Genomic DNA, 14,497 nt, shown 5'->3' with positions numbered 1-14,497 from the left:
TTCTGCCAATTATTGTCCAATGTTTCATTACAAAAATGGAACAGAGTGGCAGTCAAAGAAAAATAGACAATAATTGTACTTTTCTTTTCATTCATGATCTAGCGACATCCCAGTTTCCTTAAATCAGGGGTCTTCAAACTTGGCCTTTTTATGACTTGTGGACTTCAACTCCCAGCATTCCTTAGCCAGCGTGCCTGGCTGAGAAATTCTGGGATTTGAAGTCCACAAGTCATAAAAAGACCAAGTTTGAAAACCCCTGCCTTAAATTCTACAGAGAGCTTTTCTACTGTTATTTCCTGAGGGTGTTTACTATTCAATCCCTAAATAAAACACATTTCTCCTCTTCTTTTTCTCCCCTCATAGTATTTTAATGATATATTCTCTTTTCCATAGTTGCTTTCCATCCTTTTGCAGTTCCAACTTTTCTCCAGTCACAGGTAAGACACCGCTTTCCCCTTTTTCATTTCTCCTCCAAGGAGCCTCCTTGTGAAGTAAAATTTCTGGAACACCCTATAATTTCAGCTTTTTCCCCACTTTGGAGAGGTTTTTATTTTCCCTTCAGCGTCCTTTCCTGGGTCCAAAGCAGTTGCTCGGCTTTCCTGGTGATTCTAAGACACCCAGAGCCAAGAATTGGACAAGGGCAGCTGCAGATACAGAACCAGAGAAGTAGAAATACATTTTCCCAGTTGTGGCTTCCCTGCCCATGTTCCATCTTCCTTCCCTTCAGGCTGGAATTCGCAACAACCGCAAGACACAAATAGTGTTTCCAAGAGAACCTCCTGGTCCTCGTCTTCAAGACCGCCCATCAGTTTCTGAGAGGATTTGGGCCCATTTTGAGGCCAATCTCTGGGGAGCCTTCAGGTCGAGTGTTCTTGAGGGAAGCGAGTTGAAATCCTCCAGAGAGATTTTTATCTCCATGTCCACAAAGGGTGCCTGGATAGGTAGATGGAAAAAAGACGCCGCCTCTGGAGACACCGAAGCCTTTGAGAGGGTCCTTTCCTTCTCCCATACCCACCATCCCTGCCCTCCTCCTCGCCTCAGACGCCATCCTCTTTCCCGCCCTTTCGGGTAATGCTGACACTCCGCGTAGAGTCCACCAGAGAGCGCTCTCAGCCTCAGGAGGGAACTGGGCATGAGCAGGACTCCTCCGCCAGGGCAGACTACCCGGGTCGCCCGGAGAAATCGTAGGAAGAGGCTGCTCTTTCTCTTCCCCCCTCCCTCCGCTGAAAGGCGGGGGCGGGGCGTGGACGGTAGGCGCAGAGGCTGCCGGGAATCCCTGCGGGGAGGCGGAGCCCGACGAGACTCCCGATTTACACGAGTGGCGGCTCTGCCCGTGGAAAGGGGTACCGCGCTGGAAGCGAGTGTGGAGACGGGCAAAGTCTTCCCCCGAGGTGGGAGTCCGGGGTCCCATCTTCCGCTGCCGCCCTTTTCCATGCAGGGGCCCGCAAGGAGAGAAATGGGGGTCGCCAGAAGGGAGGGGCCGTTTCCCCCCATTTCCCGGGGAGCCTCTGCATGGCGGGGGGAAGGCGCGGCTGGCCCGAAGTCCCCCTGCCTGCTCCGGGTGCAAGTCCGGGGCCCCGGGTGGAGGACCGGGACTGGGGTGCTGCTTCCCCCGCCTCTCCCCACGACCTCCAAGGGGCTCTGCCGGCAGACAAGGAACGTAAGTGGGGCTGAGACGCAGCATTCGCATCCGGTGCCCGAATGGACCGGTTTTTCCCAAACCTCTTTCAAGCCTGGGAGTTGAAGTCCATATTTATCTTCATTTGTCCGTCTTTGGAAAAGCGTGGATGAGGCTAAGAAGTGGGGGACGTGTTTGTCGGAGTTGCATGAATCAGAAGCTCATCTTAGGCTCTCAATGGTTCATTCATTCGGCTGTTCGTCCTCTGTATATCGGATGCTGGCTTGTTAACTCAGGCTTCTGAAGTTCCCAAAGGGGTTTGGGCCAGAATGATTAACGGGGTTGTGCTGCCTAAAGTTTTACTAAAAGTTCTAATGTTGATTTATTGTCTTATGAAATCGATTGAAATAGCTCTCATCTCAATTGCTGCTGTTTTCTGACCTGAGACATTTATTGTTTGTAGGATTGTTCTTAAGTTTGAAATCGTTAGAAAAAATAACCAGGAATTAGAAATTCAAACCATAATTTAAATGAATTTGTCCAATAGTTTGAGTCTTCGATCAAGAGGGAGTTTTCAGAATATGTCCCAGCTGTTAAAGTTCAAATATCTAATAGTATTCCTCACTTTCTTCCCTGATTTTAGTGGTTTTCTAAGATATTCTTCTTGTTATATTTATTTTTGGGGTGGGGGTGGGGATTTCCTGGTACTTACTTTGGTTTTCCATTTTGGAAATAGAAGCTGCAAATCTTTAGTGCAGTATAGGTACAGTATAGGTGGTACCTTCCTCAATAGTAGTAACTGAGAGGGAATCCTAGTGGACAATCACTTAAATATGAGACAGCAGTGTACTGCAGCTGCCAAAACAGGCAACACAGTGCTAGGCTGTATTAACAGAGGGATAGAATCAAAATCACTTGAAGTGTTAATACCACTTTACAAGGCCTTCGTAAGGCCACACTTGGAATACTGCATCCAGTTTTGGTCACCACAATGTAAAAAAGATGTTGAGACTCTAGAAAGAGTACAGAAAAGCACAACAAAGATGATTAGGGGAATGGAGGTTAAAACATATAAAGAACTGTTGCTTGAATTGGGTATGTTTAGTTTAAAGACTAGGGGTGACATGATAGCAGTGTTCCAATATTTCAGGGGCTGCCACAAAGAAAAGGGAGTCAAGCTATTCTCCAAAGCACCTGAGTCAGCCGAAAAAGTAATGGATGGAAACTAATCAAAAAGAGAAGCAACCTAGAACTAAAGAGAAATTTTCTGACAGAACAATTAATCAGTGGAACAGCTTGCCTCCAGAACTTGTGAATGCTTCAACGCTGCAAGGTTTAAACAAGAGACTGGACAACCATTTGTCTGAAATAGTATAGGTTTCCTGCCTGAGCAGGAGGTTGGACTAGAAGACCTCCAACGTCTCTTCCAACTCTATTGTTATTATTGTTGTTGTGTTGTTGTTATTATTATTACAGTTAAGAGGGTGGGTGAACATCACATTAAGGTGTGTTCTTTCAAGCCCTGTGTTTCATGCGAACTTTGCTCTTATGGTTGGTTAACTAGTTTGGGGTCACGGAAATTGTGTGAAGCAGCCTTCATGTTATAGTTTGACTTTATTCCCCAAAAGCCAACACTGAAAAAGAGGAAGTGAGCATCCTAAGCCAGGGTCATTTCCTTGGCATTTCATTTGATGTGAACTCAACCTTCATGGCATCGTTAGAATTTTGTTCCTTCCCAGCATCATTTCATTCAGCATTATCCATATTAAGGGTTTTCTTCCTTTTCCTCACTGACAAAAGGTAAACTTGGGATGAGCCATTTTTGGAACTTCCTCCTTTTCTCTTCTCTATGGCTCCAGTTACTTACACACATACAAACTTAAAAACAAGAGGGAGTAACATCCTTAATACGGGTAAATGTCTAATGCCTAAATGTCTCAACATGAAGGACAAGAAACGTGTCAAAATTCTGTATTTCATTGCAGTTTCTTAAGCACTTTGAGTTCTAGCATCTTGTATGATCCCTAATTGTAGGGTACGTATATATGATCTTAAATGTGAAAGGGAACTAACTTGCCCTTCAGGGAAAAAATATTGAAAATCCACCAAATATAATACATTTCTTTTATAATCCAATATAAAATATTCCATGTCTTGATGTAATCTAGGACCATATTTTACACCACACTTGATGGACAGACAAAAAGAGAAATACCCAGAGGATCCATCTGCTGAATACCTATGCAATCCTTTACCAGCTTCACTTTCATGAGGAGGAATGTTGTCCACCACCTTCTCATTTTTTGAATTTATTTTCTTTTCCATTTCATATGCAGAAACTAGAGTCATGTCAACCACGTTCCTAATAACAAAAAGTTAACTCTTGGGCGAAGAGCTTGGATAGCCTTTTTGGTCAGTCCTGCAGCTACCGGAATAGTCCTATGAATTGAAAGGTGTTTGGAGATCCACAAGATTCCTCCGACCTATCTGGAATTTCCTTACAGGACAGACAAAGGATGCAGAAACCAACGTTAGCAAGTGAGGGAACTGGAAAAGGCCCCTCTGCTGTTGAGCCTGGCAGCTGTGGGAAGATCTGGACCAAAACTGAGCAGAGGTTCCTGGAGGAGAAAACCATCATCCGTTCAGAGATTCAGCCCTGCAACTTCAGAAACATCCAATATGAGGAGATTGACGGTCCCCGAGGACTTTGCAGCCGACTTCACAACTTTTATAGTCAATGGCTGAGACCAGAAAAGCACACCAAAGCACAGATGTTGGACCTAGTAATTCTGGAGCAGCTGCTGGCCCTTCTGCCCCCTCTGATGGCAAACTGGTTGCGGGAGTGTGGAGCAGAGACCAGCTCCCAAGCGGTGGCCCTGGCGGAAGGCTTCCTCATGAGTCAGGCAGAGGAGCAGAAGGAGCAAGTCGAATTTCAGGTGAGAGACCTTCATCTTGGAAGTCCAGAAGGGAATAAAAAATGTGTTTGAATTTTTCACCCCTCCCTTCCATACTTCTCTGCGCTTCATAATATGTGGAGATGCTTCACTAGTTCTTGCAGAACATTGTTCCATTATCCATTCTAGAAGACAAACTGGAGACAGCTGTTTCTTTCTTACATTCTAGGCTTATTGATTGATATTGTGGGATTGAAGTTGTTTTTAGAGAACAAGAATCCACTTTATGTTGTGTGATGTCTTATTCAAGTTTTTCCCTCTGCAGACCAGAGATCCTATGAGAATTGGAAATCCATCAAATTTTTCTCAGGAGCTGTTTTCCAGGAGGATCTATCAGGAATCCACAAGTCAGGATATCTCAGATGGTAATCAAAAATCCACCCATTCCCAAGAGAGATCCCAGCTGTCTTACCTTCTCTCTCTCCTCTTCTGTAGAATGCCTCCTGCCCTTTTATTAATTATCCATTTAAAAATTCTGTCTTCCTCACAGGGAAGAATAGAACGAATCTGACTCCTTTCCATGGTGCTGCTGAAAGAGTGGTTGAATCTCCAACTCAAGTAAGAGAAGTATAATAAAACATAAAATGTTCTCAATGTTAGCGTTTTCTGACTAGTAATCCTATTAATTCTTTGGCACGGAATTGGGCAAGGCTACACAGTAATATCGGAAAGAATCACATCGGCGCCTTACAGCTTCTAAAATGCCTTGTTTATAGCCAGTGATAAGAAAAATAATGGCACCAGGTTAAAAGATGAAGCAGACTGTTAAAATCCAAAGAGGGTGGGCAGATCAAGGCCCTTCTGCCTTTAAAGGAATTTCTAATACTCCGATTTTTGCTTGGAATTTTGGGGCCAAACAATCCAGCTTTAGAAAGAATGAGAAATGCTCTTCCCAGGCAGGTTTCTCTTCTTCAGCCATTGGGTTGGGGTACAAGCAGTGGATTCCTTGTAATCTGAGGAGCAGCCGAAACAGGTCTTGTGTGTCATTGTCTGTTGATAATACCCATGTAAATGCTTGGGTGCCTCTGAAACAACTTTAATGAAGGTTTTGAGCATGGATAAAATTGGTTGTTCTGGGGACACCACATGCCTTTTACGGAATTGGTAGAAAGAACCACCACCAACTGCATTTTCACCTGCAAATATTGGGTTGATTGGAGTGAGTGATGGGTAGGGTTTCCAAGGCCCATTCCAGTTGATTCTCTGCAGAGCTGAAAGACTTGCTGGTGGATTGAGACAGACAGGCAGACCCAGACCAAAAGTGTGATTAATTTCACTAAACGGCCTGAAATGTATATCTTTGCTTGGAATCACTTAAGTAATAGGACAGATCTTGAAAATCGTCCTGATTTTTCTTCTGTTTTCTTCTCATTCAGGAGGATGTTGTGTCCTTTAAGGAGGTGGCTGTGTATTTCTCCGAGGAGGAGTGGTCTCAGCTGGATGCTGACCAAAAAGCACTGCATCGGGAAGTCATGCTGGAAAATCATAGGAACGTGGCCTCTTTGGGTAAGAATATGCTACTCCCCAGTCAGAGTGTTTGGGAATATGTTCTGTAATTAGATGTATTAGCTCTTTTTATTATTTTATTAAAGGGATTTTATCAGAATAAAAACAGTAAGAACTTTGAAGTGTAAATGAAGAAAATAATTGATTAATAAATAAGAAAAAAGTATGATAAAATTAAGAAAAGAAAGAGAAAAGACAAAGTAATAAATAAGTCACCTGTCTTACAAAGGCCTTTCTCTCTGAAATTGCTCAGATTGACCAGGTAACCAGCCTTTTTCGCTGAGCCCTGAAGGCCCATCTATTCCGTGCGGCCGGCCTGGCGTAGTTTGATTAGGTTTTAGTGGGGGTTTTGTATGGGGTGTTTTTAGAACAGGCCTGTTATTTAATTTGATTTTAGAACAGAAACTATTTATTTATTATTGTGGTTTTTAGTATCGCCTGTTCACCGCCCTGAGTCCCGTAAGGGAGATAGGGCAGTATATAAATTTAATAAATAAAATAATAATAATAAATCTTGGAAGAGTTCTGGCTATGCCAAACCTCTTCCATTTGAGAATTATGGAGGCCACTTATAGTAGGAACCTTCAGTGCAGCAGAAAATTTATTGTAGCCTTTCCCAGATCTTTGCCTTGCAAAAATCTTGTCTCTGAGATCCGCAGGCAGTTCCTTTGACCTCATGGCTTTTACTCTCCTACAATGTGCATTGTCAGCAGTGAGGCCTTCTGTAGACAGCTGTGTGCCTTTCCAAATCATGTCCTGTCAATTTAATTTACCACAGCTGGACTCCAATCTAGGTGTAGAAGCATGTCAGCAATGATCAAGAGAAATAGAGACATGAATTTCACATATTATTGCAAAGGGCCAGGTGTGCAAAGCTTGTCACATATAGTATATATGTCACACACACACACACACACACACACACACACACACACACACACAAGCAAAGCTTGTCACATATAGTATAGTATAGGGGGTACCTTGCTCAATAGTAGTAACTGTGAGAGGGATCTTGGAGTCCTAGTGGACATCACTTAAATATGAGCCAGCAGTGTGCTGCAGCTGCCAAAAAAGCCAACACAGTGCTGGGCTGCATTAACAGAGGGATAGAATCAAGATCACGTGAAGTATTAATACCACTTTACAATGCCTTAGTAAGGCCACACTTGGAATACTGCATCCAGTTTTGGTCACCACGATGTAAAAAAGATGTTGAGACTCTAAAAAGAGTACAGAGAAGAGCAACAAAGGTGATTAGGGGACTGGAGGCTAAAACATATAAGGAACGGTTGCTGGAATTGGGTATGTCTAGTTTAACGAAGAGAAGGACGAGGGGGGACATGATAGCAGTGTTCCAATATCTCAGGGGCTGCCACAAAGAAGAGGGAGTCAAGCTATTCTCCAAGGCGCCTGAAGGCAGGACAAGAAGCAACGGATGGAAACTGATCAAGGAGAGAAGCAACTTCCTGACAGTTAGAACAATTAACCAATGGAACAACCTGCCTTCAGAAGCAGTGAATGTTCCAACACTGGAAGTTTTTAAGAAGAGACTGGACAGCCATATGTCCAGAGTGGACAGCCATATGTTCAAAATGGTGTAGGGTTTCCTGCCTGAGCAGGGGGTTGGACTCGATGACCTCCAAGGTCCCTTCCAACTTTATTATTATTATTATTATTATTATTATTATTATTATTATTATTATTATTATTATTATTATTATTATTACCCCCAAAGTCTCAAGGCTATAAATGCTGCCAAAGGTGCTTCAACAAAGTGCTGAATGAAGTGTCTGAATACTTACGCAAATGTGATATTTCAGCTTTTTTTTAATTTTAATAAGTTTACAGACATTTCTAAAATTCTTTTCATTTTGTCTTTATGGGGTACTGAATGTACCTTAATGAGAAAAAAAATGATTTTCAACAACTGTAGAATCAAGGTGCAGCATAACAATTTGACAGAAATGAAGGGAGTCTGAATACTTCATGAATGCACTGTATATCCTTTTTGCATTCTTGACTTAATTTGGTATTCCCACAGGTCAACTGCTAATGGCTCTCGAAATGTTATCCAAGTCATTTCCTCCTGCTTTTTTTTTTTTTTTTTTTTTTGCTGAGAGCCATTTAGATGTTTTGGGGCACAGCCTAAGTTTATATCTGTTTTGTGTTCTCAGTGTGGTATTTTATAACATTACAGTTTTCAAATCTAGTTTGATCCTAAATTTATCGTACCACAAATATGCATGACATCCACACCTTTATAAAGCCTTTCTAGTTCTAAAATTCTCTTATTTCTGAGCAACTCCCATTTTTTATCCAAACCACACAGCAGACTACTGTCATGGTTCCGACTAATGATACATTTCAAAGAACTTCCAGGCATTGTTTATCCTAAAAAGTCTTTATTTTGTGTAACAGAGTGTCGGCACGGCATGGATGGATGCCAAGATCTGAATTCCCCTTCTTTGCACATAACATTCCAGCCTATTCCCCTCCCCTATTTTGCAGTCATAAATCACGTTTTCCAATCAGCCCGAAGGGCAAAGGTTCACTTCTGTTCTGTAGCCAGCGTATTCCTTATCTTTCTCCTCCCCTCCCAGCATCATCTAAGTTAACTCTAAAAATACCAGACATTTCTGCATATTTTGTCAAAGCAATAATATCAATATTAGCAGCGTTGACAACTACAAAACACAATTTGAAATCAGGCAAACCAAATCTTCCCTTTTCCTTCGAACCATGGAGAATTTGATATTTAATTTACGGCTTTTCCCTTGCCATACAACCCTAGATTCATCTTCAAAATTTTCAATCTTCTTTTCTTTTTGAAGGTAATAATGGAGAGGAAAATGAAGATTCTGGAAAACTATTCCAAGTGATCAGTTGTGGATACAATACAAAGAACCCTACAATTCTAATGGAAGTAGAAAGCCATGAGAGAAACGAGTCAAATAATTGGAATCAGGAAAGTTCATCTTCCATTCATGCACCAATGAAAGCATCTGTGGCCCAACAAGGAAAAATAAAGAACAAATATATTGGAAAATGTATAAAACCATTCAAAGACAAATTTGATGTAAATGAACACAATCAAACCCAAACCAAAGGAGAAGATTATATATCTAGAGACAATGGAAAAAATTACAAATGGACCTTGTCTTGTCCTCATAAAAATAGGTCCCGTACATCTCAAAAAAGGATCCAGGCAGAAGAGAAGCCCTATAAGAGCATGGACTGTGGAAAGAGCTTTATTAAGAACCATCAATTTATCTATCATAAAAGGATCCACAAAGCAGAGAAAACATATAAATGCAAGGAGTGTGGAAACAGCTTTACGAACAGTAGAGAACTTACTTCACATAAAAGGATCCACACAAGAGAGAAGTCCTACAAATGCACAGAGTGTGGAAAGTGCTTGAGCTCACTCAAAAATCTTTCTGTACATGAAACGATCCACACAGGGGAAAGGCCTTATAAATGCATGGTGTGTGGAAAGACCTTTATTCATACGACTCATCTTAGTTCACATACAAGGACCCACACAGGAAAGAAGCCCTATAAATGCATCGTGTGTGGAAAGAGCTTTACTCAGAGCAGCAATCTTACTTCCCATGAAAGGATCCACACAGGAGAGAAGCCCTATAAATGCATGGAGTGTGGAAAGAGCTTCACCTGTAGTACTTCTCTTACTTTGCATTATCGGATCCATACAGGTGAAAAGCCATATAAATGTATGGAGTGTGGAAAGAGCTTTACTCATAGGAACAGTCTTGTTTGCCACAAAAGGATCCACACAGGGGAGAAGCCCTATAAATGCCTAGAGTGTGGAAAGAGCTTCCCTAAGAGCACTGACCTTATTTTCCATAAAAGGATCCACGCAGGGGAAAAGCCATATACATGCCTGGAATGTGGAAAGAGCTTTGTTAAGAACTCTCGACTTATTTACCATAGTAGAACACATACAGGGGAGAAGCCATATAAATGCATGGAGTGTGGTAAGGCTTTTATTACAAATAGTTATCTTAACTTCCACAAAAAAACACACACAGGGGAGAAGCCTTATAAATGCATGGAATGTGGAAAGAGTTTTTCTAGAAACAGTATTCTTAACGTCCATAAAAGGACCCACACAGGGGAGAAGCCCTATAAATGCATGGAGTGCGGAAAGAGCTTCACTTATAGTAACTCTCTTACTTTGCATTACCGTATACATAAAGGGCAGAAACATTATAAATGCATGGAATGTGGAAAGAGTTTTTCTACGAATAGTTATCTTAACATCCATAAAAGGACCCATAAAGGGGAGAAACCTTATAAATGTATGGTGTGTGGAAAAGGTTTTATGATGAACACTTCTGTTGAATACCATAAAAGAATCCACACTGGGGAGAAGCCATATAAATGCATGCAGTGTGGAAAGAGCTTTATTAAGAACTGCCAACTTATTTACCATAGTAGAATGCATACCGGGGAGAAGCCATATAAATGCATGGAATGTGGAAAATGCTTTTCTGTGTCTAGTAACCTTACCTGCCATAAAAAGACTCACACAGGGGAGAAGCCTTATAAATGCATTGAATGTGGAAAGAGTTTTTCTACGAAGAATTATCTTAACACCCATAAAAGGATCCACACAGGGGAGAAGCCGTATAAATGTATGGTGTGTGGAAAAGGTTTTATTACGAATAATTATCTTAACTCCCATAAAAGGACCCACTCAGTTAGAAGCTGTATAAATCTCTAAAATGTGGAAACATCTTCAAGAGGACCAGTGGCCGAATGTTCCATATACAGATACTTTTGGGCGATAATCTGTTTAACTGTTAGGTTTAGTTGTTGAAATATATGCATTTCCTAATTACATCTATTGAATTAGAAAAGTGTTTTTTTGACTCTGACCTTCACAATTGGAAACCTCAGAGTGATGAATTTACTGTTTTAATTACGAACAGTGGATTTTGGTAGTTACTGTTATTTGAAGGCCACTGATGCCATTTCACGTCAATAAGAGAACATTTTTTTTCTTTATGTTTATCCCATTTCCAATTGGATCATAATAAAGAAAGCCCAAATCCCCAATGAAACTTATATAAAACTTTAATCTTTGAGAGCAAGCATAGGGCTTAGCAAAATGTCATTCCAGACATACTATGGGAAAGGCATAAATCACGAAAGATGTCAGATTCCTACCGTAGAAAGCTCACTAGCAATTGCCATAACTAGGAACAGGACAACTGCCATAACTAGGGGGAAGGGTTCATTTGGTAGAGGAAGAGTGCTGGAGGTATTAAAGAATGGTGTGAGAATTTGGGGAGTATGGACATTAACAGGAATTAAAGGTACCAAACTCAGCCATCTGCCTGCCCTCAAGGACACCAGCCCTGGGAAAGGAATTTATACATCGAGTTGCTAAAACATCGGACCAGGATTGGGTTGGACTGATCTACCCAGGGGAAGGGCTTTGGACATTGGAGATTGCTTTCAATATACAGCCAGAATGACGAGAAGCCCCTGAAATTCATGTGCAAAAGACTTTCCAAGCATTAGGACAATATTTTACTTTTCTATGGTGAGATGAGGGCTAAGAAAAAGTCTTCATTTAATGTAAATGAAAATTTAGATACAACAGGAGCAGCCTCTTCTTCACTGAGAGTTTGTCGTATAGAAGGGGAAAGCTGGCAACAGTGGAAAAATGCTGTGTATGGGGATCCAATAATTGCTAAGAGACAGAACCGAAATAACTGCAAGAAAAGAATGAGACTCCCTGTCTGAAAATCCATGGAAGGGCGCTTCATGCAGCTGTCCAGGGTGCAGAATTCCCCAAAGCAGCTCCAGTATTAGAGGATTAAGCATTTGGAGGAGAGAAGAAAGCCCCTTAACAAATGCCTATGGAGATTCTCAGACATCCAGGTCATGGATGTTCCAAAGGTACTTTTTCAAAAGACAACTGGACTTCTGTATTTTCTTGAAGACGTTTCACTTCTCATCCAAGAAGTATCTTCTGTTGTGAAGAAGCATCTTTAGAAATGAAGATATTGCTTGGAGAAAAAGTGAAACCTTCAAGAAAATAAATAGTCAAGTTGCCTTTTAAAAATTTGGGACCCCTTGAAATATCTACAGTAGAGCAAAAAGGGTTTTCATATGTAAACATGGAGAGAGAAGATTGAGATGGAAATAGATACCGTGTTTCCCCCACAAATAAGACTGGGTTTTAACTTTTTTGGGGGGGGGATCAAAAGACCCATTAGGTCATTTTTGGAGGATGTCTTATATACAGCAGGTGATGAGCATGCATGGGCAGGTTGATGTTCAGTAGAAAAAGCAGGGCATGGCCTATGCATGGGGTGGAGACGCAGAACTTTGAAATGCGGTGGCGATTGGGCCTACCTCAGAGCGTGCGGGTGGACCAACTACCAGTAAGAGAGTTCAGGCAAGAGGGTGTGGGTGCCTTCCCATGCTAGTCCAGTCCCTGCAATCCTGGGTCAGCCGTGCTGGGTGGTGGCAGGAAGTGTGCGGGGACGGCCAGGCCAATGCTCCTCTGGGTGGACGGGGGTCCTTTGCCCCAGGGATGCAGGGAGGCTGTCTTCCTGGTCTGGCCCGTCCAAGAGGTGAGCAGGGAGGTGGCAGATCTTTACTCAGAGTAGCAGTCTTACTTCCCATAAAAGGATCCACAAGCGGAAGATGTATGAATGCAAGGACCATGGAAAGAACTTTACTACAGACTGTCAACTTACAAGTCATAAGAAGATCCACAGAGAAGAGAAGCGGCATGAATGTATGGAGTGTGGAAAGACCTTCAGTGAACAGAGAAAACTTAATTTCCATAAAATGATCCACACAGGGGAAAGGCCTTATAAATGCATGGAGTGTGAAAAGACTTTTATTCAGAGAACACATCTTAATTTACATAAAAGGATCCACACAGGAGAGAAGCCCTATAAATGCATGGAGTGTGGAAAGAGCTTTCCTAAGAACAGTGACCTTATTTTCCATAAAAGGATTCACACAGGGGAAAAGCCATATAAATGCATGGAGTGTGGAAAGAGCTTTGTTAAGGACTGTTAACTTATTTACCATAATAGGATACATACAGGGGATGCATGGAGTGTGGTAAGGCTTTATTAGAAACGGTAATCTTAACATCCATAAAAGGATTCATACTGGGGAGAAGCCATATAAATGCATGGAGTGTGAAAAATGCTTTTCTGTCTCTAATAACCTTACCTCCCATAAAAAGATTCACACGGGGGAGAAGCCTTATAAATGCATAGAATGTGGGAAAAGTTTTTCTACGAAGAGTTATCTTAACATCCATAAAAGGATCCACACAGGGGAGAAACCATATAAATGTATGGTGCGTGGAAAAGGTTTTATTACAAATCGTTGTCTTAACTCCCATAAAAAGACCCACACGGTGTAGAATTCCTATAAATCTGTGAAATATGGAAAAAGCTTCAAGAGGATCAATGGCCGAATGTTCCATATATAGATATATTTGGGTGAGAATCTGTTTAACTGTTAGGTTTAGTTGTTGAAATATATTCATTTCCTAATTATATATACTGAATGAGCAATGGTGTTTTTTTTTAGTCTGACTTTCACAACTGAAAGCCCCAGAGAGATGAGTTTACTAATAGAAACCAAACACGAATAGTGCATTTTTGTAACTACTGCCCATTGAAGATCATTGGAAAGTCACCAATGGCCTTTCACACGAATAAGAAAACGTCTTTTCTCCTTCATGTTTATCCCATTTTCAGTTGGATCATAATAAAGAAATCATTGGTCATGCTACCACCCGCCACACTCGTGACTTCATCGAAGCCTTGCACTCCACAATCAATTCCATCAAGAGACACATTGACCTAGAACCAGCCTACAAAGTCCTCAGAATCCGAATTAATCGTACATCCAATTGGAGAGAGTACCAACCTTCAACCAACCCACAGAAGCCCCCTTTCCCTCCCCCAGCAGTTCCAGTGACCCTGACTTGATGTAATCTCCCCATCACAAGATCCATCACCAGCCTCTCCCTGATGACTCATACTTGGCCCACTGATTATTTATTTATTTATTTATTTATTTATTGAATTTATATCCCGCCCTTCTCCTTGCGGACTCAGGGCGGCTGACAATCAGTTAAAAATACACCAATAACAATTACAAAATTAAAATTAGTTAAAAAGAAATATTTAAATGTTGTCTAATTAAGATATGATTAAAACCCCTCTAAAAATTGCCCTAGGCCAGTCCCGCTTGTTGGAATAGCCATGTCTTGAGGGCGCGGCGGAAGGAAGGGAGATCAGGGATCACCCTGATCTCTGGGGGCAGCTCATTCCAGAGGGTGGGAGCTCCCACAGAGAAGGCCCTCCCCCTTGGGGTCGCCAGCCGGCACTGTCTGGCCAACGGCACCCTGAGG

The 14,497-nt window shown here is 41.8% G+C and overlaps 1 protein-coding gene across 1 annotated transcript in view; it reads left to right on the top strand.

The window, feature by feature from the left end:
* Nucleotides 1-3,963: 3,963 nt before the first annotated feature.
* LOC107297350 (zinc finger protein 208-like) overlaps nucleotides 3,964-14,497 on the top strand; it is a 53,484-nt gene continuing 42,950 nt past the window's right edge. Inside the window, exons 1-7 of the mRNA XM_029286292.1 lie at nucleotides 3,964-4,554; nucleotides 4,838-4,937; nucleotides 5,063-5,130; nucleotides 5,949-6,078; nucleotides 8,910-10,722; nucleotides 12,927-13,123; nucleotides 13,194-13,427. Of these exons, the coding sequence (XP_029142125.1) occupies nucleotides 4,135-4,554; nucleotides 4,838-4,937; nucleotides 5,063-5,130; nucleotides 5,949-6,078; nucleotides 8,910-10,722; nucleotides 12,927-13,123; nucleotides 13,194-13,427 (2,962 nt within the window). The 5' untranslated portion in view covers nucleotides 3,964-4,134. The remainder of the gene's footprint in view (nucleotides 4,555-4,837; nucleotides 4,938-5,062; nucleotides 5,131-5,948; nucleotides 6,079-8,909; nucleotides 10,723-12,926; nucleotides 13,124-13,193; nucleotides 13,428-14,497) is intronic.

The sequence above is a fragment of the Protobothrops mucrosquamatus genome, unplaced genomic scaffold (genome assembly GCF_001527695.2).
Source record: "Protobothrops mucrosquamatus isolate PMUCROS unplaced genomic scaffold, P.Mucros_1.0 scaffold3249, whole genome shotgun sequence".
Classification (NCBI taxonomy): domain Eukaryota; kingdom Metazoa; phylum Chordata; class Lepidosauria; order Squamata; family Viperidae; genus Protobothrops; species Protobothrops mucrosquamatus.
Note: the sequence above shows the minus strand (reverse complement) of the source record. Positions and strands in the feature narration are given on the sequence as shown.